This window comes from Vigna umbellata, chromosome 6 (assembly GCF_029865625.1).
Source record: "Vigna umbellata cultivar VRB3 chromosome 6, Vumbellata_1.0, whole genome shotgun sequence".
Classification (NCBI taxonomy): domain Eukaryota; kingdom Viridiplantae; phylum Streptophyta; class Magnoliopsida; order Fabales; family Fabaceae; genus Vigna; species Vigna umbellata.
Window position 1 is genome coordinate 4,212,245 of NC_142170.1, and position 26,389 is coordinate 4,238,633.

Consider the following 26,389-nt stretch of genomic DNA (forward strand, 5'->3'; position numbering starts at 1 on the left):
TAAGTTTTGGATTGAGTTTTAGGTTTCACACGAAACCCATCATTCAACCCGTACAAAAGTTGGTTAAGTCAAATTTGACGTAATTATAAATAAAACTTAATCTAATATAATTAGGTTGAATAAAGTTAACTTGAGTCATAAGTAATATAACATAATGAATATCCTTAATATTTTTTTGTTATATAACTTAAAAAAATAGAAAAAAAAATTGTCCAAAATTCACTATAACGTAAAAAGGTAAAGAAAATCATAATAAAGTAAGAAAGATTAGATGTATAGTTATAATTTTAACATACCATTACTAACTTGGTGTGTTTTCGTATAAAATATTACAACATATATGAAAAAAATTAAAGCAAAGACACTGGATTTGAGTTGGAAAACTAAAAGCTATAATTTTTTAGATCTTCATTCCTTATTTTTATATCCAATTAATTTCATATTTAAAAGAAAAAAAATCAATATCAAATGTGTGTGCATGTGTATCCTTACATAAAGATTAGCCATTATGCAATTTGAAACATGTTATGCATTGGACATATCATTTGGATGTTATATGGTCTATGTTCTATAAATTACGAGAGTGGTAGTAATAATTCATGATTTTTGAAAAAGTTATGATTCAAGATACTCAAAAGCTAAAGATACTCTAAATCATACAACCTTTAATAGTTCTTTTTGGACATTTATACAAGAAAGCACAACCATGATGTTCTAATACATACAACTATGTATGCATGTAAAAAAAATCTAATAACTTAAATGCTAGAAATGGAGATAGTCTTCTACACGACTAAAATATACATACAGGTCTTAATTGTATACTATTTACAGTTGTTACTAGTGCAGTTAAGGAAAACAACAACGGTTATTTTTGTTTATAGGCACCGGTTCCGCAACCGAGACATATATAAGCGAGGTAAAAAGTGGTAGACTTTTGTCTTAGTTCTGAACCGAGTCAAAAGAGTTCGGATTCTACCTTGGTTCACAGACAATCGAGGCAATAAAGTGTTTTTAATTTTTTTAATCTCAACCGAGATCACTTGTTGGTTCCTCACTCTGTTTTGTTTTTCTATGGTCTTTTGCTTTCTCTTTTCCTTCTCTTTGTGCCTTAAACTTCTCTCTCTCTTTTTTAATCTCAAGCTTATCCTACAATTTTATTTCATCCATGTTTTTACAAGAGTGGGGGCTAAATTACTTTTGACAAACTCAGATGATTCCTCCAATCTAAGAAGGGGGAAATGGGAAGTGGAGAGAGAAAACGGAGGAGATGAGAATGGAGGTGGAAGAGAGGAGGAGGAGGCTCAGTTCCCTGACAGAGGTGCAATCGGAGCTTTCCAATAGGCTTCAAATATGGACGCTGGCCAAGGCGCGGGCGAAGACGTAGCTCGAGAGGGCGGTACGGGAGAAAATGGAGACGGTGAGGGAGATTGAGGAGCTCAGGCGCCAGAGAGACGTGCTTAACCGAAGGATCAAGTTCTACAAGAAGAAGGACGCAATTGGAATGATGGCTAGGCTCGCCGACACGCGCTACACCTTCTGCGAGTATACGGCGAAGGAAATCCGATTGGCCACCGACAACTTCTCCGAGCGGCTGAGGTTGATGTTTGACGGAGATTGGAGCAATGTTTACCGGGGACGCTTCAACCACTCCACTGTTGCATCAAGATGCTCCCTTCTTTCTCTCTCTTCTTTCCCAGCGACCAATCAGAACCTGCAGAATAAACAAAGAAGCATAACCCCCAATTCAAAAGGCGAATCCAAACCGCAAACACTATCCATTTCGCCATCCACGTGCAAAGAAACAAAACCAAAAACCCAAGGAAGAGAAACGCAGATCCAACGCCTAACCGCCACCACGTCACCACCGCTGCGTCCTCGCCGCTCCATGAGAAAAGAGTTTCCACCATCACAGCCGCTATCGCAACACCGTCGCTGCTCTCTCGTCGCACCGTCGCGGGCTCTCACCGCCATCGCACATCATCGAGAAAAAGGAGAAGAGGAGAGGTGCTAGGTTTTTGGGGAAAAGTTTCCTCTTTCGCTACCCAGAGGCTAGGTTTTCCTGGCTTTAAGGTCCAACGGTCCAAGCCCAAGACTTATTAGAAAGGCTTATATGCCTCGGTCCATCTACCAACCGAGGCAGTATCTTTGCCATGTGAGGTTTATGCCTTGGTTCACCCTGCCAATCGAGGCAGTATTCTCTTTAGACATCAGTTGCTTAACAATCGAGGCATATAATGTTTTACAAATTATGAGATTGTTACTGTGGTTTGATACGCTTCGGTTCCAGAAAAACTGAAGCGTAATGTGCGAGTTAAAATTATGATTTTTTACTAGTGTGTGAAGTAATATTCTCTAAATCAACAAGTGATTATTTCATATCCATTTTAAAGATATAATATTTCATATTCACTCTAAAGAGTGTGAACATTAACATTTCATTGTTGCCTAACTAGGAAAAACTTAATGTACTTTGCTTATAAAGATCTCATGTAACCATGCTTAAGCTTAGGGAAGGGGAGTGCAGCGAAGGGAAACTAAAACAGTTGTTTTTGACAATATGCTTCGGTTTCGAACCGAGGCATATACCGACGAGGTAAAAAGGTGGGGGACTTTAGGCCTCGGTTCAAACCGAGGTAATAACATGGGCTTATGGCAGTGGTTCAGGCTAGAACCGATGTCAAAGCCTTTTGTTTTTTTATTTTAAATCACGTGCACTCTAAACTGCCAAACCAAGCCAAAAGTACATCGTTGGGCTATTGGCCCAAAAGGTTCACACCAAGTCTGCCAAAACGGAGTTGTCAACACCGACCACCTTGACACCCATGGCCACCACCATTAGCACCTCCCTCGCCACCACCTACGCAACCAAAGAACAACCCAAAATCAAATAACGAACGGGAAACCTCAAATTAAGAGACAAAACCCATATCCCAGCCATCAATCTTAACCAAAATTACAAGATTAAAACACCATAACAAGAAAGACCCCAAATTCAATTTGAATGAATTCCTACATCTCAACAGAAGAAATCAGATCGTCATTTCATCATAATAGAAACCCCCAAAATTGAAGAACAACCTAAACCCTAAATCGTAGAATCAACACCACAAAAATCATAATGTCGTTTTTGCCGTTGTCGTCACCGGATACTCAGCCCTTCAACCTCGTTGTCGTCGGAGGTCACTCGCGACACATTGCCATTGTCTTCTCTCGCATCTGCGACACCGTTGGCATCTAGGCTCGGTCAGAACTGAACCCGCTTTGCTTCGAAGGAGGAAAGCTTTTGCGATCCCCCCACCACGAGAATGCCTACTAAGATGCCAGAAAAGAAAACCCTCCTAGTGACGCTTGATTTAGAACGAAAGAAAAAGAGGGAAAAGGGGAAGAAGAGAGTGGCGCTACCTACTCTTACATCGCGAGCCAAAAAAAGAAAGAGAAAAAGAGAAGGTCTACCAGCGCAAGGAAGGACCCTGAAAGTCCACCGCGAACCGCCATCAAAGGCGAGAACACGCTTGAGTCGCACTTCCGCAGTGCCCCATTCTCGCTGTCGTGAGGTCATTATCTCTCTTCGAGATGCATAACTTCTCGCCCCCAAGACTGGGTGGTCCGCGAGAAGAAAAAGAGGAAGAAGTTTGTTTCTCATGCTAACTGGAATAGAGAAGAGAATGATGAAGAGTTTTTTTATTAGGGTTCTTAGCCTAAACCCATTTAGAAAAAAAATCAAAATAAAAAAAAAAACGTACGAAAGGATATGGCCTCGGTTCCCTGCCTAACCAAGGCCTATTCTATTAAAACAAATTCAAAATTGATATGAAATGACGATTTTGAAATTTTTTGAATATTTTTTCAACTATATTACCTTGGTTCCCCTTATAACCGAGGCCAAATCCCTGACGGTCTGACTGCATCCTTTATGCAACAAAGTGCAGATGTGGAATGTTATAGTCCTGCAGGGATTTTTGGCCTCGGTTCTGCAGACAACCGAGGCCATATACCCTATATGGTATCGGTTCTAAAACAACCGAGGCCTATACCGTCAAGAAGCTTGGTTAGACTTTGTGTACTTAACTAGAAGAGACGTTGTGTACTTGAATAGTCTAAAGAGACTTTATGTGCTAATTGTAAGTCAGAAGTGATAGTGATAATAAATTTAACAACTAAACTTGTTGGCTTTAGAGAATTAGATTTATTCTAATTCATAGCGAACCATTAAAAATTATTTTATTATCATACCTTTCTTACACATGCATTCTCTATTGGCCATCCCCTTAGAAAATGAAGAATGTTATAAAATAGTTCCCCATAGAAAATAATATTAAAAATATTTAAAAAATAATTTGACGACTTGAACCAAACATATGATTAAGGCTTATTTTGAAAAGTTTTTTCTGAAGTGTTTTATTGATGGACGAACCCTGCTACACGATGGCTCGCTTGACAAGAAAGAAATTCTTTGAGCAACTATGTGATGGTTAGATGAGATGTTATTATAGAAACATAAGATTTTATTTATGTTTGTGGTGTTGATTAAACAAAGCGTGCTTTTAAATAATTGAATATTGAGAAACATGAAAAGGAACAATGATAAATATTGTGAATTGCATGAGTTATGGGGATATATATTTGTGAAAGTTTTTCTTGATTTGATGAGAATGGATGAGATGAGAACCTTTTGGTAATGGTGTATATTATGTTGAATAGAGCTTGGCCTGAGTGCAAAAAATCTATTTGGGAAATGTGATTAAGTGACATTATTATGTAAATTGTATAAATGAAATTAAAAAAAATGAATTTTTAGTGTTGATGAAGATGATTTCTTAATTTTAGTTTAAAATTTGTATTAAAAAAATATGGTTAATGGTATATTATATGAATGTGGTTATTTTAATGAGAATTGCCACATTGTTTAATCTTAAGGTATGTATCGAGTGAGAGCCTCAATTTTGAAGTAATCTGAATTCTACTAAATTCATTGACTCATAGATAATGAAATTTAAGTGGTGAGAGTTGAAAGAAGTTCTTATAGTAGGATAACCATTTTGATGATGCTATAATGAATTATTCTTGTCATGGTAAATGTGTACCAAATGGAGTCACAACGATTATTTTGCTTGATTCACTATTTTTACAAAGTGAGGTCACATCATTTATGTCACTCGAATCCACTGTAGAGAGATTTCATGACAAGTGTAAGACTGCACGCATTCAACACTATATACATGTATTTCATAATTGAGTCTAGTTTTTATTTCTGTAACTGTACTAATGAATGGTTATTTGGGATTGAACGATATTATGTTGTATATTGGATGGTTGATTAGTGCCTGATATTAATGTTGAATTTAATAATGAATATCTGATTGAAAGACAAATGGTTAAATATGCTTTTAGTCTCCGAACTATCATACTATTTTAGGTTTCGTTCCTCTTCGAAAGGTTTGTTTATTTTTGTCCTCTTAGTTAGAAAACTCGTATTTTTAGTGCTTAAAAAGCAACAACATTAGATTTTCTGTGAGGTGGCTAACGGTAAATCATGTGAGATGCCAGCTTTCTTGATAAGTGTGTGCCACGTTTCTCTTTTTTTTTCTCTTTTTTTCTCTTTTACTACTCTTTAACGTTTACCACCTTCGACACCCTTTTAAAGTCTCCATTGCCGTCCGCAGCCACCACCACCACATCGCCTTCACTGTCATCTTAAAGTCTTTGGAAACCTTCATCATCTTTCTCCTTCTTGCTACTAAGCCATGACTAACCAAAAACTTCCCTACACCGAAATCTCAGATTCCGGTAACCACACTTCTCTCAATAAAAAATCTTTCTACAAAAAGAAACTTTTCCTCACCCTTTTCGCCATCCTGTTGGTGGCAGCCTCCATAGCAACCATAGTCGTCGGAGTAAAAAACAAATTGAACTCAGCTTCTCTGTTGTGACTTCAGAACCCAACGTCACTCATAAAGTAACCTCTCACCCGGATTTACACGACACTGTATAGAAAGAACTCGGATTCGGACACGTCTTCTTCGTCTTGTAAAAATAATAGCATTCAGTGGGTGATCTTTGGTTTGGCAGCCCATGGATGTGCAATTCTTTGAAACATCCAAAACCTTGGACTTGATCAAACTCCAACAGGAGGGGCTAACCTCATGGAAGTAATTGTTGGCCAAGAAGAGATTCCCATTGTTGCGGAGAAAAGGAATTTGACAAACGTTTTTGGGAACACAACCGTAGAATTTGTTGTTTGCCAAATTCAGATATTGAATGCTCTTCAAGCACCCGAAAGATAGAGGGATTGGGCCAGTGAGAAAATTCTTACTCACATCAAAGAGGACAACTTTTTTAAGGCTTCTGATTTCAATGGGCAAGAAGTCGTCGAACTGGTTCCTGAGGAAGAGAACTTCGGTGAGGTTGGGTGCGTAACCGACACTCTTGGGAATCGGGTCGGTGAGGTTGTTGTTGGCAAAAGTGAGATAGCGGGCCGACGTGGAGCCGAAATTCTGGGGGAGGCACTGTGTGAAGTGGTTATTGTTAATGAAGATGACGTCGAGATCCTTCTAGAAGAGTTGAAAGGGAATTGGGCCGGTGAGTTTGTTGAAGCGGAGATCGAGGAAGACTAGTTGGTTTGACTTAATGGCGTCTAGGGGAAACTGGCATTTGACTTTGGTGGTGGCTATGAACGGCGGTAGAGACTTTAAGACTGTGTCGGAAGCAGTGGAAGCTGCTTCGTTGAGAAAAAAAAAGGAACGAGGCACATAGGGAAGCAGACATCCACGTGGTTCACCGTTAGCTATCTCACAAAAAATCTAACGTCGTTACTTTTTAAGGACTAAAATGAGTTTCTTATGAGGAAGAAAATGAACAAACCTTTGAATAGGGATGAAACCCAAAATAGCATGATAGTTCAGGACTAAAAGCATATTTTATAAAATGTTTAAATATTTTATGGATGAAATGTTTAATAGAATTTTATAAAAAATAAGTAAGCTTATCCTTATTTTTGTTTATTGTTTATGATTGCCAGCGTACTGTGATTTGTATTTTATATATGAGTAAATGATGGTGTAGGTAAGAAAGATAGACAACATAAGATTATTTAAAATATTTGTAATAGTGTAATAACTTCATATACACATATTTGTATTGTATTGTTATAAGATTAAAAAACACAATACATAGAGAAGTGAACCAGACAAGGCAGAGGATAAACATGCTCTAGTACCAAATGAAACAGGTTTATACTAAAGATTCAATAAATCTAAATATGTCAAACAAGCACATTTAAGCATATTTAGATTATAAGAAAATTGGAAGCAGAAAGACCAACCTCTGATCGTTGTTGTGTGCTTGCTTAGCATCTAGTTTATGAACCCTTGCTCTTAAAACATGATGGTGATGTATATGAAGTAAATAATAGACTTAATGGCCAGATTATTCAAATTTATGTATATTTCCAAAATCATCACAAAGTCTTTTAACGTTGGAAGAGTTTGTTGCGGGATCACGGCACATTCACGCACGTTTAAAAATGGTTTTTAAAAATGGACCACTTTCAAAAGGATCCTAATTGAAAAGAAATAAAGTAAATGGGAGAAAATATAACCTTAAAAAATGGAGGCACTCTATTGTAACCTCTCTACTATATAAAGGCTAACGTGTTGAACATTTTTATTTTAGATTAGGCATTGGGGGAAAATATTTCTCATCCTAATTAAAACTCGACATTTTTTATTAATAAATAGACATCTGATACATATAGTCGTTATGGTTATACTTATGAGATGATTATTCATCATTATTATCAAGATGTTTAATTATAACGATTATATTCTTCTAATTTCATATAACAAGCTTGATCAGGAAAGTATCACTTACTAAATTATTTTTCATACTTTCAGTTATATTTAAACAGACTCAAAAAAGCTTTTACTTTATGAGATGATTATTCATAATTATTATTAAGATGCTTAATCATAACAACCATATTCACCTAATTCCATATAAGGAGGTTGATAAGGAAAGTACTGCTCAATGAATCATTTCTCGTACTTTCACTCATATCTTAAATATATCCAAAAAAAAAATCTCTTACTTAAGAATAAGAGAGTCTTTTGAAGAAAATCTTTCCTAGTCTAGATTTACCTGTTAGACAAAGACATCCTTAGGATTCCACCACGTGTCTCATTAGACCCAAAATTAAAGCTCGGTAAGAACATCTAACACCCATCGTGGGGTCTTGGTAAAGTTATCCTCAACCTTACTTGTTTATCCTAACAGCAAACCTGGCATGTTTTAAACAACACAAGAGATGGATCTGAATTCCATGAATACTATCCAAAATCAAATTCAACAACTATTGGACAAAAATGAGAAACTTAGTAGGCAACTCCAAATTGACCTGAGGAATATGCGGAAACAAACAGAGACCTTAACTCGTCAATTGAAACAACAACATGAAGCCGGTCTTTGAAGTCCAAAGTCATAGTTTGTGCAACATACAATTTTACTTAAATGATCATGATGATTGATACGCTGTCGTTGAAGCGATCAAATTAATACTACTTTTCAAGACAACTTATGTATTGTCAAGTCAATAGTCAAGAAAGTAGATAGGGTTAAAGTAACCCTGAGTCGTCTCCGAACGAATAAATAATTACTTTTCAATATTTGAATCTTATGAATGCTATACAATGCTCAAGAATGAAAGTGAGAAACTATGCTAATGGAATTAATGTTTCAAGAATGTTTGAAGAACAAAAAGGAAACTTAGAAACAATTATGATGAAATAGGTTAATTCCACTGCTTTTCCAAGATAGATTCATCATCGGTTATCCACGAATCATTGTTCAATTGATTATTGTTTAAGTTTCAAATTAATTAAAGTACATTCTTAATTAATTTGAGGGCAATCATGTAGTTAACCAAAGTAGATTCTCAATCAAATGCAAGACCTTTCTAGATTATTTACAATGAATTCAACCAAAGTACATTCTCAAACAAATTCTATTGTGTTTAATCATGTCTATTATTAAGTCTCCTAACCAAATTAAAAGCTAATTAATCAAAGTAAATTCTCAATTAGTTATAGTTGAAATTATTACCACCAATCAAAGTACATTCTCAATTGATAGCAAAAACTCGTTTAATCATATGAAAGTTCCTAAATTCAATCAAAGTAGATTCTCAATCACTCCTAGAAACCCTTGAACTCATATGATTAATATGCATGTAGATTCAAACACCTTATGATGCAAAAATCATTGCTTTTAATATGATTGAGAGATGAAAGACATAGAAGAAGAATAACTCAAATCAATAATAAAAAGAAACAAATTCATTAATTCAATTTAACCTCAGAATCCATAATGAAATTATAGTGGAATAGCCCTAGAAGCTTAGCCCTCCATGAATGGAGTGAAACACATGATGAAATAAAAGTGAGAGGAGTGGTGGATGATGGCTTCTAGCTGAGGTGTTTGAGAATGAATAGCGACACAAATTAGGGTTAAGCGGTAGCCTGATGCGATTCTAGGTTGATGGTGGTTGGTTTGAGATAAGAGGAAGATGGTGGCTAGGGTTGGATTGTGTGACCTGGGAATCATAATTAATGGTGGCAGTTTGGGTGGCTGCCATGGTTGCGGCACGACGACAAGGTGGCTGACGGCGGCAGCATGGTGAATTAGGGTTATCTCGCAGCGGCTAACGGTGCAGTAGTGGCAGCGACAAGGGTAAGAGAATTATGGTTTTTGTGTGTAGAAGGCAAGGCTGCGTGGCAAAAGGGATGAGGTGACATGGTGTGGGTAGGGAAATTTAGGGGGTGCAAGGGTAAAATCTGATTGTTGGGTCTGGTTTAGAAAAAGGGGGTGTAGGGAAATTTAGGGGGATGTAGTAGTAAAAACTATTTGTTTGGCCCATTTGTATATTCTTTTCCAAACAAAATCTGGTTTTGGGCCTCATTTTTGCATCTTTGGACCAATAAACTTGTAATTTCAGCTGTACAAATAAACATAAGAATATATATCCAAGAATAATTTATGCAATCAAAAATCACTTTTTAAGCTCTTTTTATTCCCAAACCCAATAAATCCAATTGTCACAAATTCACTTTAAATCAACAAGTTAAGCACATGATCTCATCAAAATTTTGAATTTTAAAGCATAAATGTGGGCATAAATATGCACTCATTAATGATATACTAAATTGACATTGAACAATGCATGTAATGATTACTCGCATCTTGAATATCACATTATTTGAGGGATAACATGACACTCAAACCAAAATGCTTGAATGTCATATTGTTTGAGTGATAACTTGACACTCAAAGAAAAATGGTGGAAATAACATATTTTTATAGTCATTTTAGTCAATCCTAACCTTCCAAGGGGTTTTAAAGAACCAAAACAACTTATTTTTCATAACAACTTTTGTAACATCTCATTTCAAATAGTATAAATACTATAAAAGATTTATCACATGATCACTAAGATAGAACAACTAAACTTAAAGGAAATATAAAATATTCATACAAGTATCCAACATAACTATAAGATTATTATATATTTACAAAACCCAAAAGAGAAGGAGATAGATATTTACTTAAGATTTAACTCAAATTGCATCTATACAAAAGGTGTACACTAAAAAAACTATATATTTACAACATCACCTTCCAAAGTCTACTTCATTGTGAAATCATCATCCTCTGCTCACACCCACCAGATGATCATAACAAAAGAACGAAACATCCACAAAGCAACCAACAAGGAAACATACAAAAGGGTAAGCTAATGAAACAAGAATCAAACATGGAATAATAAGACTTCATCATACATTGTATTTCATATAAAGTAATTCAATAATCCTAAATATGTTATGGACCTAGACAAGACCATCCATATATATGTATTGATGTCAGAATGTGGCAAGTTTTTGCACTTGTAGTGGTGGAACAGTTGCCCCTCCCCCAAGCAACCACATAAGGTTAATCCGTCGACTACCTATGGACAAAGAACATCAGACCATAGACTAAGATCTCCTGCTCTCTTTACCACATAATTTCCTTCTCTATATGAGATTGAGCGATTATTGGAGCGTCAGGATAATTTCCAATACTGAGTCCCCACATCAATACATTACTTTGAACAACCACTTAGAATTTCTCCTTAGAAATTCTTATTCCATATCACACCTTGATCCATACTTTAACATCATTCAAAATCCCCATTATCTTTCATAAAACATACCAAACATGTCATACAAGATCATAGAATCCCTAAAAGAAACCACAAAAGCCATATAAGGAGAAAAACCAAACTAAAAGCTACACAGAGTGGCGCTGACTGGCACCTTCCCGTTGTTAAGCGTCATTCTTCTCACAATTCTAGCGCCTGAGTGCCACCCCCTAATAGCTGGGTGCTAAACCTCTCACACTTTTGGCGCTCCCCGCTGATTATCGCTGAGCGCCACACCAGAACCCAAAATACCTATAATTAGACCTCAATTACTCCCTACACATATTTAATTGATCCATATGACCTCCTAGGCACTATTAAACATCTAAAATCAAATTGCTAACTCAAAGTAGCTACCCCACACCAACTTGACTACTCTAAACTACCTAATTTCACTTTTACTCCTTCTAATTCACAAATTTAACAAACTAGGGACCTAAACTAATTAGAAAGAGGATAAAAACTAACCATAAACTATCCACTACAACACAAACCTACTCCTTTAAAACTTCACTACTCAAAACCACTTAAATGAACCAATAACTATGCAAATACACTCTCGATAACTAACTCATGAATTCTACACTAGATTTCCCCTATCTCAAAGTTCCAACAAGTCCTAAATGACACTAGAGTCAACCCAAAAACTCAATTCAATTCATTCAACGTGTACATTAAAATTTCACCTTTCATACCCCATTTTAGACCCAAAAATGACTTATAACCCAACTTACTTTTTACTTCTCTACACTACACCAATTTCACGTCATAAATCTCTATAACAGCAACATTTCACTAGACAATTCCAAACCACAACACAATCATACTCAGCGTCAAGCATCACACAACGAATTACACTTATTAAAGACAATTTAACACTATCACAATTAATGCAGTTTCACTATATCAACATATCATTTCAACAACTACCAATCATACTTGTAAATTTCATATTTTATAAATAAACACTAGCTTTCCTTACCTTAAAGAGAATGCGACCAAACTCTACATGACGTACTACCCTTGCTTATATCTCAAGGAACTTTAGAAACACCTACAAAACATAGAATTGTGATCAAAGAGAGTCCTTAGAACCCCTTATCAATAAGGAACTAGAAAAGAAAGTCAAACGTACTACCCTATGCATGATCTCAAACTAAGAACAAAAGGAAAAAAAAGTCGAAACTTACTTGCTCTAGAATAGAAACTGATCGGTAGATATTGGAGAATGCACTGCAGTGATCTCCTAGACACTTCTTGATTGTTAAACAGATGATCAAAGAGTAAGAAATTGTAGAGAGAAGAGAGAGGGAACTCATAGAAAGAGTTCTTGAGATGGTTAGTGTTTTAGATAATGAGATGAGTTTGTGAAATCTTATTTATATTATTGAATTATTTTAAAATTAAAAATATACGGTCTCATTATTTTAAAACACCTATCAACTTTAATACTCTATTTTCTAGATTTTTACAAATTTCATATTATCTAACTCAAGTTATAAGAGAAAGTTAGTCCAAAATTCCCACCAGCTCATGCCCAAATAAGTTGGTGAAACTTCAAAATTATAACTTTATACAAGAAACAATTTTTTCTTGACTAAATCGACATTATATTATTTCTTTCTACTAGAGTAAAAGTATTGAAATTTACAATTTTCATAAATCTCATGAGAAGGATAAAAATGATTCAATATACTATTAAAAAAATAAAACTTACCCTAATGAAGATTTTAATCTGATTATGTTAATGTATATTTCTTCAATTATATTATTTGCTTGTGTAACATCCCAAAATATAACATAATACTATATCCTAGATTAATCACATATAACAATATGATAGATCAGTTCTATAAGATTTAGTAAAATATTTAACATTACAGTTATCCAAAAATAACCATAAAACAAACAAACACTTTACATAGTACCATAAGTTTGATACATAATATAGAGATAAACCAAACGGTGATACAACACCCTGTATAAACCGATCAGTTTGCAAAAGATAAGCTAAAACTATATACAACTGATGACCGAGCGGTCCTAACCTAAGCAACAGGATCCTCGCCTTCCAACGCTTGCTCCACCGAACACTCATCGCCTTCTGCTCACATCCACAGGATGATCATTGCATAAGAAAAGGTAACCGGACGAACAATACAAGAAAAAACAAGAAAGTAGGGTAAGCTAATGTAATTTAAGTATAAACACATCTATACATTTCATGCAAGTTTAAACCGTACACAACCGAATGATACATCATGCAAACACCGAATACAAGCAATCATATACAAGCCTAACACCACAAATCATGCATAGACCGAACACCTGACTTGACCATCCGGATTGTATAAATATGTAGCTACAGTCGTCCTTGCACTTGTGGTAGTGTAATAGCTGACACCAATCAAGCTACTACCCAAGGTTAATCCCATAATACCTACCTCGGCACCATGAGGTGGTAGGACCTCCTGCTATTCTCACAAATGAAATATCTCTCTCTATGTGAGAATGATACTCATAGAATTTCAGGATGAACGCCAGCTTAGCAATATCCATATTCATATTTTACAATTCAATAATCATCCACGAGACATTCCGCCTTGGAATTCTCTTCCACAGTATTTGAAAGCATAATTCTCATAATTTAACATACTTAGTCATTCATCATTTATATTTTCACTAAAAAAAATAAAATAAAACCTATGAACATTGGAGACCGAACACATTCACACTTACCAAAAGGATAGGGCCGAACGGTTCACAATAAATAAAACTGAAGAAACTACCGAATGTAAATACTGGCTTATTACTAGAGAAAAACTGACCACTAGGAGCTTAGCCCAACCCTAAGAGTTTAAAATGAATGCTTAAAAACTTAAAACAAATACATATAGCTCAGACCGAGTGCTATAAAAAACGACTCACACACCTAAGACCGAACGTTCAACATCTGTAAAACTAAAGAGACCAAACCCGGTTAAGGACCGAGTAGGCCGATCGCTATGACTACCGAATACTACTAAAAACCGAACGTTAAACATAGTACGACTAAGAACGAACTTTAATACCAACCCGAAGACTGCCGAGTTCGAAAACAAGTATTTTTAAAAATGAATGTCAGTACTAAACCGAACAACACTACGTTAAATTATCACTACAAAAACGACTACCGCTAAGCCCGAGTACATGACCTGACCGAGCGTTCAACAATAAGCGCTCTGCATTCTACAAAATACTACAGAACTTCTCAACGAGTTCACAGGTCTCGGCAATACACAGAAATCAAGCAAATATCAAATTAATCACACATGCACACGTTCAACCAATCATTTTAAACATAAACAAACATAATTAAATTACTAGCTTCCCTTACCTCAAACAAATCAGACACTTCCTAGCTTCCACAGTGTTGACTAATCAAAATTCAGCTTCTAAGGCAACCTACTACTTTCCGATCGGTGAAAATGAACCAACTAGAGGATCAAAGACAGAAAACAACTTCAGAGAAGTAGATGATGACCACATGCAAGCTGAACAGTGCTCACATGTATAAGAAAATACAGAAACTTCAAAGAACGAGTGAATTTAACTTACCAACTCCAACAGTAACTCGATTGGTGAAAAGAGAGACTCTTGCCACCAGGGAAAAAACTCAGGCACCGCTTGGTTGATGATTAGAAGAAGGAAAATGTGAGAATTTTAGAGAGAATGGGGAGAAAATAAAACTCAGAAATTTGGAAAGAATAGGTGCATGCAGAAAGTGGTTCAAAGTTTTGAAAAATTTACTAATATACTACCGTAAAAACCACTCGGTCCAACTAGCTGCATACACTTCTCTGAATTTAATGGTCGTGACTGCTTGTAAAACAACTAATAGTTGAAAATTCCATAAATAATGTAGAAAATTTATATTTTTAGAAAATTAAAATTTACATGAAAATAATCAATAATAAGTCTTTGTAAATTTTTCTAAAAGATTTTATGATTTTTTTCTGGGCTCTAATATAATAAAATCAATTCTCATAATTTTCTTATGAGTACGTTTTTAAAACAGTATTGTATATGTATTAATCTTAAATCGGTTAACCTCAATTGATGAAAATATTATGAATCAGGTTATCGTTAAATTTTATTAATTTTTATATATTCAATTCATAATTAATTACCCTAATAAATTATTGAATAAAACAAAAAATAATAATCCATTCTCTCTTCAGATAATTAATGATTTGGACGAATAATAAATTCTCCAAATAGAACTAATTGAAGGAAATTTTTATTTAACAAACTCCTTTACCCCTCTTGTGTTTGGCTTATCAAGCATTGTGACAATGATAGACACTTACAACTAGTAACATCAATTTGTTTCAATCATCTCTTTATCAACGTTAACCTAATCCAAATTATTAAAACATCAATCTTTATAAACCAACATAAACACAATTATCTAATAACAAATAATTAGTAGCTTTTATAAATAAAAAATCACACAATACTAATTAAAATATACTATTAATATATTTGGAAAATATTTTTCTACAAACTATTTAAAGGGGAAAAATCTTTTTTCATATACACATAAACTACTTTACATTTTCTATCTAAAATCTATATTCACTCTATCTTATATTATAAAGCATTAATAATGGGTTACCTATATTGGTAGAATTTAAAAAGTTAGAAATGATAAATATGTGTGTAGAGGTACAAAAAGAAATGGAAGCGCTTTGTCTGACACGTAGATTGAAGCACTTTGAAATGAACGTACATTTTACAAGCTATAACTCAGAAGTTACGAAAGCAAAAGAAACACCTTTCTTTCTCTTGTTCAATTTATGTTCAACGTTTGATTCTCTCTCTCTGTCACTCTCACACTCTCTCTCATGTCATTCTTAGACGTGGACAACTCCTGCATCGCAAAACTGGTTTGTCTCTCGTCTTTATCTCTGCAGTAAATTCATTACTTTGATCTGCATAATCACAATCATAATAATAATTATAATGATAATTCACACTAAACATATTTCTTTTAATGTTTTCTATTTGAATATGCTTACCCTTTGGTTTCGGCTCCTGCTGTTCTTCCTCATGCAGGTTCTTTTTCTCTCTCTTTGTTCCTCTGTGTTTCTGCTGTTTCTTGGATTGTGAAAGATTGAATCAAAGAATTGTTCATTTGGGGTTTCTTCTTTTTATTTTCTTTTCTTTTCTTTTCGTGTTGTTTTGTTCTTTTGATGATCATATTCTGTTGATAAATATTTTTGAACCGTTGTTTGAGCTAAAAATCCATCTTGATTCAATTTCAGTAATTATCGATTTGTTAGAGATCGTTGCCTTTTCGGGCTATTGTTTTCTGGTGATCAATTTCGTTCCGCCATTCGCTTACTTTTTTTTTCTTCTCACCTCGTCATTGTCAGGGACAAAATCCGTTGTTGTTTAATGCTTTTAATATTCTTTGGCCTCTTTTTCTTCGATTCTTTCATTATGTTCAGGATTGTCTCTCGTTTCACCAGACATGCATAGATGCGTATATTTTTGTGTTTCTAATTACCGATTTGCTTATTGGTGCTTAACCTGTTTGATTACGGAACTGTGATTCCTTCGTTTATTAAATAGTTAGAGAACTATACAGTTTCCAGAATATAATATTTGATTTTGATGCAACAGACACTGTTCCAAGGCAGAGGTTGTTGAGAAGATATTTGAGGAGGATGCTAAATATGTGTGTTGTGGTGGCTGTTTGATGGTGAATTGTCAAATTGTGTTGAAGTTATGAATGGAATCTAGAATGTGAAGTATTATCCATGATAGTTCTCAGTTATGGGGTTCTTAAACATAGAGAAGAAATGGTTATATCCTTTCCTAGTGTGTTCAGCCATATGCATGCTCTTTCTAGTCACATCCTTCAACATGGGTCTTGTGTCTTCAATTCACTCTATCAATTCACTGTTCTTCTTTCTCCCATCTCATTTACGCTCAAACCAGACTTCCCCAGTTTTGAAGGAGAAGAGGGCTACTCCTGCTCCTGCTCCGACACCGGCTAAGCCTGGGATTCCTCGTTTTGCCTATTTAATTTCTGGTTCAAAAGGTGATTTGGAAAAGCTTTGGAGAACTCTCCATGCTCTCTATCATCCACTAAACCATTATGTTGTTCATATGGACCTTGAATCGCCCATAGAGGAAAGGAATGAGATTGCTCATAGAATTGAAAGACAACATGTTTTCGCTGAGGTTGGAAACGTTTATTTCATCACAAAGTCTAACATGGTCACTTACCGAGGACCAACCATGGTTTCTAATACTCTTCATGCTTGTGCCATTCTGCTCAAGAGAAGTAAAGATTGGGATTGGTTCATTAATCTTAGTGCTTCAGACTATCCTCTTGTGACTCAGGATGGTAACTTTATTATCCTACGTTGTTTCTATTTGAATTTTTTCTGACTCATACTTTTTAGGACTACAACTTTTTCTGCCCAGTTGTTAGACTAATATGAAATTAATTTTGTGCAGATCTACTATTTACTTTTTCAGATTTAGATAGAGGCCTTAACTTCATTGAGCACACAAGTCACTTAGGATGGAAGTTGTAAGTTCTTGCTTCTCTTATTCATATGATACAAACAGCCTTGACATAGGATAACGAATTGTCCCCTCCCCCCATGACATATGAGACCTGTATTTACATATATAATGATAATTTGAACCATATGCAGTGATAAGCGAGCAATGCCTTTAATTGTAGACCCCGGGCTTTACATGTCAAACAAATCTGATGTATTTTGGGTCGAACCTAAGAGACCCTTGCCAACAGCATTTAAACTTTTCACTGGTTAGTGTTCTCCACTTTACCATCTATTTCTTTGTCATTAGTCGCTTTTCTAAAGGTTGACATGCAAATTAGGAGAATGGTACAGTCTTAGAGAATGGTACAGTCTATTTACCTTGATCAGTCCTCCCTCCCCAGCCACAAAAACAATTTTTCCTAGTCCAAATGCCCAAACAGAGAATCTCTCATGAAACAAGCACATTTCACGGATTGTAAGAACATAAGTTATTTAAAATACACATGGAGACATTTGAATTCCACACTGAGAAGCTATGTCCTTCTAGAAAATTAAATGAACCAGATAACTTATTAAGATATCAGAACCAAGGTTATACTTTCTTATCAAAACTAGTCCATATAAGTTACCATGGCTGGTTTCTGGCTTATCATCAATTTCCCACTTGCATTGTTTACTTAAGTTTAAAATCTATGCACCTGACAGTATAAAATATCCTTACACTGTTAACCCATGTTAAATCGTGTTAGAGATGATTTTTAAGATAGTGATTGTATAAGTTAATAACAATCATACATGATAGCGTACAAATCCTTTACATTATTAGATGCATTCCTTTTACATTGCTTTCTGAAGATTTTGTGTTGAATTATTGTACACACATTGCAGGTTCAGCATGGATGGTTTTGTCACATGACTTTGTTGAGTATATTATATGGGGATGGGACAATCTGCCAAGAACCCTTCTCATGTACTACACTAATTTTTTGTCTTCCCCTGAAGGATACTTTCAGACTGTTGCATGCAATGTGCCAGAGTTAGCTAAAACCATTGTCAATAACGACTTGCATTATATTTCCTGGGACAACCCTCCTAAACAGCACCCTCATGTCCTTAACATTAATGACACAGATAAAATGTTTGAAAGTGGTGCTGCCTTTGCTAGAAAATTTAATCAAGATGATCCATCCTTGGATGTGATTGATAAGAAAATTCTCCGTAGGAGAAATGGACTATTCCCTCTTGGCGGCTGGTGTGCTGGAAGACCCAAATGTTCTGAGATTGGGAACATTTATAAACTCAAACCTGGTCCAGGGTCTCAAAAACTTCATCGCCTTGTCACTGGGCTAATTTTGAAGGCTAAGTCTGGTGAGGATCAGTGTAAATAGATCCTGTTGAGAACCTTTGTGGTTGTGGATGGAAGAGCTGAATAGATGAAGGTTATGTTTATAACCAGATACATTAGTATTCCAGCACCTACCTACTTGAAGGAAAGACAAGTTTCTGATGTTATAGTGAAATTGCACCTCATTCATAATATAGCAAATCAATGATCAATCCCCAACTTAGCTGTAGTTAGTTGCCTCTATGTGAAGTACCAAAGATGGCATGAGGGTCATCATTCTTTTTGTAGGTCTTGCTTACTTAGAGGTAACACAATTCTTTAGCTGCGTCATGATCCCAGAATTTTATACATTTTTGTTTACGTTTTCCATTACTTCATGTCTCAGTCACAATCTTTTTGATATACAACAGATTTTGGATAATTTATTTATCATGATCAATATTTCAGTGGACCTCTGGGTTTATTTATTTTTTTACTTTTCTCTAGTGTAGTTGCAATGGTTAACTGATATATTAAGACATGTTTTAACAATTTGGAAAAGATTGTGGTGGAAAGGAACGTTGGTTTTTGGTGACAAGCACAATCTTATTCGTTCTCTTTGGTTATGTTCTGGTATGTTTTAGATTATCACTTCTTATTATGTAACAATTAAGCAAGTATTACTTTTTCTTTTTTATCTCTGTGCATCTGTTTCAATTTGAGACTGTTTTTGTTGAATCACATTCGTGCGAATACTACTCTTTGGATTCAGGAAAATTGGTTTGAACAATACTTAAAAAATGTATTTGGTTATATGCTTTAAGATTGTTAAGAAAGGTTTTAAAATTTAAAAAAAAAAAAAAAGATGTAATAATAGAGCTAATTGGCTCAAAAACAATGTTCTCAGTTATATGAGAATACAATTTTTCCATCATTCATTGTGGGAATCATCATGAAGTAGGATCATGCTGTAAATTGTAATTACTAGTCAAAGATTAGTTTTCCTAAAAAAAACTAGTCAAAGATGAAAATATGAATATAATTATTTAAAACTACCAATTCATTCAACTTAAAAAAGTGATTGGTAACTTGTGTATAATTTATATTTAATTAACGGAGAAAATTCGTTAAAAACAGTAGATTTTTATCAGTAGATATTACGAATTCTACACAAACATATTAGCTTCCACTATGACTATCAAATTGTATATGGATCATAAACGTAATAAAATCTGATATAGATTTTGACCTTCACTTTTTTTTTTTCCATGTGACACTATCTACAGAACTTGTTTTGTTTTGCAAGAGATCAACCTCACTCTTCTCTTTAACTGCTTCCGCTATGAACTACTAATGCAAAAATTTGTTATGTTACAACTTGCGAATAATAATCAAGGAATCTATATACTCCTTTGTATAGCATTTAATGGCAACAGAAGCTAATCTTAAACAAAGGTTCTGTCACCTCATGCTCAGCAAACTTTGTATATCATTGTAGAATGCTGTGTAGAGGTCAGCAACCTAAACCATCTCCAGAATTTTGACATTCCCTGTCGAATTTGCAGCGAGCAAGGTGGACGACTGACCCCGCCAACAAACGGATGACACGAATTGCGCCGCGTCATCCACTTCGTTACCGGAAAGAGGGTCTGTGTTCTGAAACTTGAATGACAGTGCAGGCATTGGGAAGGCTTTGTGGTATATGAAAACCTGATGCACACAGAATGTTTACCTTCATTAGTACTGTAAAATCAACAGGAAAACTGAGATATAGACAAGGAACATGAATGAAATACCTCATTTGTCTCTGAACCAGTGGCAATGTAACCATCAGATACCGATAATCCCACAAAGTTCTGCAACAAAGGGAAGATGCATCAGCAAGATAATATGTAGTACCTCAAAATTGAAAATAAAAAGTGACTTATATGAAAATGTATAGGTTAAATATGTTTTAAGTTTATAAACTTCGATGCATAGTTGGAATTCGTTATAATATGAAACTTTTGGTACATTTTAGTTTCCAAACTAAAAATAAAAATGAATGGATATAATTATTTTAATTCAATCTTTTCTTTTATGTATTAAACGGTGTTCCAAGTTGATATTTGAGTTGAAACATGTCTGTAAACAATTCAAATGTAAACTTAGACCATCAAATGTAAACAAAGGTCTATCAATTAATTTGAGCAGTATGTGGATCCCAAACATAAAGAACAAGAATGCAACTCCATGAACAAGGATTAATGCAGTATGTGAAAAGATAAATACCTTAACATTGACGTGACCTGTGAAAGATTGAATCGGTGAGTCTATAACTCGGGATGCACACGTAGACAAATCCCAAAGCTTCAAAGTGTTATCTGTGGAAGCTGAGACAAGGTTGACAGTGTCTACAAACTTGATGTAGCTGACAGTCTTGTTATGTCCAACCAAAGTACAGAGTGGCATTTTAAGGTTGCGAAGATCATAGTAATATATCCTATGATCTGCTGAACCAAATGCAAGGAAACGAGAAGAATCCAGTGGGAACTGAACACAGCATACATTTGCCTTGGTTTTGATGGTTCCAACACTAACTCCCTGCAGAAACATCCCAGGTGAGAGAAACAACTCATTACACATCCAGCATAATATACATAAAACATGCAACAGATGACTGCAGTACGTTTAGTTTCAAAGCTGACATCCACCAAGTGCAAAAATGGAATTGCCTGATTGATACTCCATAGCTTGACAGAACCATCATCGCTTCCACTTGCCAACATTGTTGGATCTGCTGACGAGAAATCAATGGACCAGACGCGCCGCTCGTGCTCCCTCATCTCAGAGAGTACTTGGCTTCTTGTCACATCCCACAACTGAATAAGAAGATGATAAGTTACAACATTGTTGCACATAACATAAACAACTCATGCATGGCAATGGACTTACCTGCACAACACCTTCAAAGTTACTTGAAGCAATTTGACTTTTGATGTATGCATTCCAACATAAACTGCTTAACTTTGACCTGCTAGCCATCTCCACAACTGGATAGTGGATATCACGATCATCATTTATGATTGAATCACATTCGAACACTTTAATCTTCTTATTCACACCAGCAGTAGCAAAAAATTCTCCATCTCGATCAAAACTGAGTGAGCATACAAGGTTGGATGAATGCAAAAGATCCCCTTGTTTTAGGTCAGCCTTAACCTTTATCTTGCTGAATGATAAATACTTGCACAATCCCTCTAAAAAAGGATTTATCCAAGCACTTGCACCCTCCCTGCACTGCTCTTTTGATTTCAAGTCATTGATGCAACTTCTTTCAGTCAAAACAACAGAACCTCTACCATCACTTGCTAGAGGAGGATGCCTACTCACCAGTTTCCCAGAGGAATACGCCGGTCTACATCGTGTTAAAAAGTATGCTGACTCGAGTTTCTTAAAGTTCTTCATTAACCGAGAACTTTTTGAAAGAAAACTTCCGTTACTTTTCTGATCACCTCCTCCATCATCATCATCATCATCATCATCATCATCAAATTCCTCATTGTTTTTAACATGAGTCCCTAGTCTGACTCGTTTTCTAGTCCCTTCATATGCAGAATCATCACTGTCCACAACTGTCATTGATGGGAAACTTGATGCTGAACGATCATCACTCCCCAGTTCAGTACCAGTAATCTCTTTAAATCTAATTTTCTGCTTAGTCACTTCTTCAATATCTGAGCACAGAAAAGAGATAGTGTGTTGCAACTTCTCAGCAACTTCCTGTTTCCTCTGTTGAAGTAACAAAAGGAATTCTAGCAGCAACTCCTTATCCTCAATCCTTTGTCTCAGCTCTATCGCTGCTTCACGTTCTTCCATATCATCTCTTTGCTCATTAAGGAACTCACTCTGCAACAACTCCCTGCAACACAACAATTGGTTTAAAAAATATGTAATGTTTCTTACAGGATTAAAAATGGACACTAGTTGTATCCCTATAGCATATGGTGCAAAAAGCTATGATTCTTCACGTGAGACAAAACCCAATTGAAGCTTCAAATTCCCATGAATTCTTACAGAGAGAAATATTAAAAAAATCGTATTTAGGGTAGAAAATCCTAAAATATTTCAACAAGAAAGCAAATGCAACACAATATTGTCATATTTGTTTTGGCAAATGATTTATTACCTATCTTCCACCTTCAAAAAAATCATAAATATCTGACATAAAACTTTTTGAAAAACTAAATTCAATCCAACACAGCAAGATTAGGCAAAAGTTACAACATAAACTCTCATGCTCATTCTATATTATTATTGAACTTATTTAATTAGTTTCTGGAATAGACACTTTATAGTGGGCCTTGAATCTAAGAGATAAGTAAATCAGACACTTTAAAGCTTATATAATCTCAGGAATTTAATGTAAAAACAGCTAATAAAGGCTTAATTCAAAATAAATTGCCAATTAGCAGAATAAAAAACTTTTAGTATCTCAAAAATTGAAGAAATAGAAAACAAAAAGGGGTAAGAAAAGCAGGCATTCAAATGGAAGTAATTGGAACATATAACAAACAAGTTGGAATTTTGTCTTGCAATATGAAAAAAAGAAGTAAAAACCATGCTATGAAGACAATTACCCCAGTGTTGGACGACTACTAGGGTCAGGATGCAGTAACCACAAGCAAAAGGAAGCTTCTTTGGGCCACTTTAGAAGTAACTGTGGAGGAAGAACCCTATGTCTAAGGCTAGACATGGTTCTACTCTTTTCTTCTCTCGAGCTTAGCGGACAAAATACCTGGTCACATGCAAGTTAATAGAATTAGATTACATACAAATGTAAACAGGGACTTTCAACACTGTATCATACATCCATTGTAACAACAAAGTGAAGAAGATAAAGCGTATCAAAGGACCCTGTTAAAATATAAGAACTTAAGAGTTATACAGTTTCTGTTATGAACCTCAAAAAGAAGAACCCCTAATCGATAAACATCTGAAGCACAAGAACTAGAGTCACCAGCAACCTCTTCAGGACTAGTGTACCAACTCATCTCCATTAGCAGTATCTGCTTCATTGGAAATGATTGCTTCTTCCCTTCCACTTCTTCATCCTTCCTCCTATCTTTCATTTTATGTTCTTCTGTTTCTTCTATCAAAGATGCACGAGCTGCATACACAGCACTCGACAGCATGCAACTAGAATCTGAGCGAGCAGTGGTTGTAGATGTCTTGACAGTCACAAAATCTTCACTTCCCAAGCTCTGCTGATGCATATCATGGGGACAGAGAGATGTTGGAGTTTTGATCTCACCACCTTGGTCGTTTAATCCTTCTCCTAAAGAATCGGAGCCAGTATCTGAACAAGATGCTGATTCAATAAACGAGATATGGTTGAAAGAAGACATGACAAAACAGGAAGGCCTCACATTATGAACTACAACTCCTTGAGAATGCGCTACACTAACAATTTCTACTATTTGTCTAAATATGTGCAAGCATTCAAAGGCATCCACCGATCGTTCTGGTTTATCCAACCACTGCCTCAAGCTAATATCACCCCATTCCACAGCACCATAAAACGGGTCAACCTCAACTTCATCTTCACACAACCCAGAAAACCCACCACCCAAATTTTTTGCCTGATCACCTTGACCCAACGGAACCCTTTCCCTTTCCTTCTTGTACCCCGAATCCTGAGATGCCTCACCCGAGAAGGGGTTCCTTTCGGGATAATGAACTCTTTGGTTCCTATCCGAGACTCCAGAACTGTTCAAAGCCCTGGAACTGCCAGAATTCTGAAAAGCAGACCCTGAAGAACCCTCCATCTTCATCCAGCTAGAGTTGCACGTAGGCCAAGTACAACAACACATCCAAAAACTATGATCCTCCTCCAACTTCCCTCACACTCTTGCACCTCCACCATCACCATTATAATTCAAAACTCATTTCACTGCCTCCAGAAAAACCACAAAGACCCTTGTATCAAAATCTACCTCTCACCCTTTTCACACTTCACACGATCACAACTTCCAGTGAAGTCAGCACCATGAAATCACAAACTCTTCAGTATACAATCTATCCCTTTAAACAAAAACCAATATATATTCAGATAACTACAGTAAAAGAAAAAAAAAAGTAATTTTTTAATAGGGACAGATGATTAAAATTCAAGATACCAAAAACCAAACCAAAAGAAAAAGATACACAGACTCTTCCACAAAGGTTAGAGGTTTCTCAACTCCAACACTAGAGAAAACATACGCAGACCCTCCAAAAAAAGCACCAAACTTTATCCAAATTGATCAAAATTGCCCACCACCCACCCATCAGAGTTAGTAAACGGGTAGACAAAGAGATACACGTTTTCAAGACACAGAGACAAAGAGAGAAAGACGAAGAAGAAGAAGAGAGAGAGAGAGAGAGATAGAGGTGTACCAGTGACACCATAGGAGGATCTCCTGTTTCTGCTAGGCCAACCTCGCAACAGAACCACACAACAAAAACTTTCTAGTTGCACACAAGCACATTGAAGCTTGACAGCCTCATAAATTCCAAACATTTTTCATATTATAAGAAAATCACAAAAAAGAGAAAAAACACACAACAAAAAAATAAAACAAAAGTACAGAACAAACAACACCTCCCCCACAAAAACAACAGTAACAATAATATAAAAGAAAAAAACTGATAATGGAATAAAGAAAATGTTTTGGAATTACCAAAAGTAAAGTTTTGCCGAATTTTGCAACTCTTTTAACCTCTCATCGCAGCATCAGATTGTTTCCACGTTGGGCATTCTATAATTTTGTTACCCTTTTGAGCATTGAGTTAAAGACTCTTCATTTCATTCGATCTTCATTTTCCCTTGCTTCATACGTGGCTCTACCATGGCCTCAAAGGGTTCTCCCATAGAGATTGTTTTTTATTATTATAATTAGTGGGTCATCTTTGAAATTTCCAAAAAGTGACGCACACATATATTATTTTATTAAGATTCTGCTAATAAGTACTATTTTTTCCTATAATCACTGCTTTTTCTTTTCTAATCACAATTTTTTTTATTGATCAATAATAAAGATCTATAGATAGATCCATATAAAATCTTATCATAAACTACAGTTTACCATAACTAGATTTTTCTTTTCTCATACTTTTTATTTACTCGTTCATAATAAACAGTTAGAACATAATAAAAAAATGAATATAAAATTAATATTGTAAAGTGGCCATGAATATGAAATAAACATGTGACAGAAGAAGAGGGAGCAGAAAATATAGAAATGTGGT

At 35.4% G+C, this 26,389-nt stretch overlaps 2 protein-coding genes and 1 pseudogene across 7 annotated transcripts; 1 reads left to right on the forward strand and 2 right to left on the reverse strand.

The window, feature by feature from the left end:
• Positions 1-5,967: 5,967 nt before the first annotated feature.
• LOC124820193 (uncharacterized protein At4g06744-like) lies at positions 5,968-13,792 on the reverse strand (annotated as a pseudogene).
• Positions 13,793-16,018: 2,226 nt separating this feature from the next.
• Positions 16,019-19,592, forward strand: LOC124820192 (beta-glucuronosyltransferase GlcAT14A-like). 3 transcript variants are annotated; one of them, XM_047291842.2, is made up of 5 exons: positions 16,019-16,161; positions 16,901-17,630; positions 17,744-17,819; positions 17,947-18,062; positions 18,685-19,592. In XM_047291842.2, exons 2-5 carry the CDS (start codon positions 17,054-17,056, stop codon positions 19,182-19,184), a joined length of 1,269 nt encoding a protein of 422 aa, XP_047147798.1. In that variant the 5' UTR covers positions 16,019-16,161; positions 16,901-17,053; the 3' UTR covers positions 19,185-19,592. The 3 variants fall into 3 exon arrangements, with proteins under 3 accessions (XP_047147798.1, XP_047147800.1, XP_047147799.1); XM_047291844.2 differs by lacking the exon at positions 16,019-16,161 and adding an exon at positions 16,220-16,330; XM_047291843.2 differs by lacking the exon at positions 16,019-16,161 and having other exon boundaries at positions 16,361-17,630.
• A 738-nt stretch (positions 19,593-20,330) lies between these two features.
• LOC124820191 (protein SPA1-RELATED 3-like) lies at positions 20,331-25,676 on the reverse strand. Of its 4 annotated transcripts, none has more exons than XM_047291839.2 (8): positions 25,538-25,676; positions 24,064-25,183; positions 23,740-23,897; positions 22,055-23,021; positions 21,835-21,981; positions 21,392-21,703; positions 20,917-20,976; positions 20,331-20,830 (listed from the first exon to the last, which is right to left on the reverse strand). In XM_047291839.2, the coding sequence occupies exons 2-8, from the start codon at positions 24,970-24,972 to the stop codon at positions 20,642-20,644; spliced, it is 2,742 nt and encodes a 913-aa protein (XP_047147795.1). In that variant the 5' UTR covers positions 24,973-25,183; positions 25,538-25,676; the 3' UTR covers positions 20,331-20,641. The 4 variants fall into 4 exon arrangements, with proteins under 4 accessions (XP_047147795.1, XP_087949468.1, XP_087949467.1 ...); XM_088093342.1 differs by lacking the exon at positions 25,538-25,676 and adding an exon at positions 25,313-25,503; XM_088093341.1 differs by lacking the exon at positions 25,538-25,676 and adding an exon at positions 25,279-25,503.
• Between the last annotated feature and the right edge of the window lie 713 nt (positions 25,677-26,389).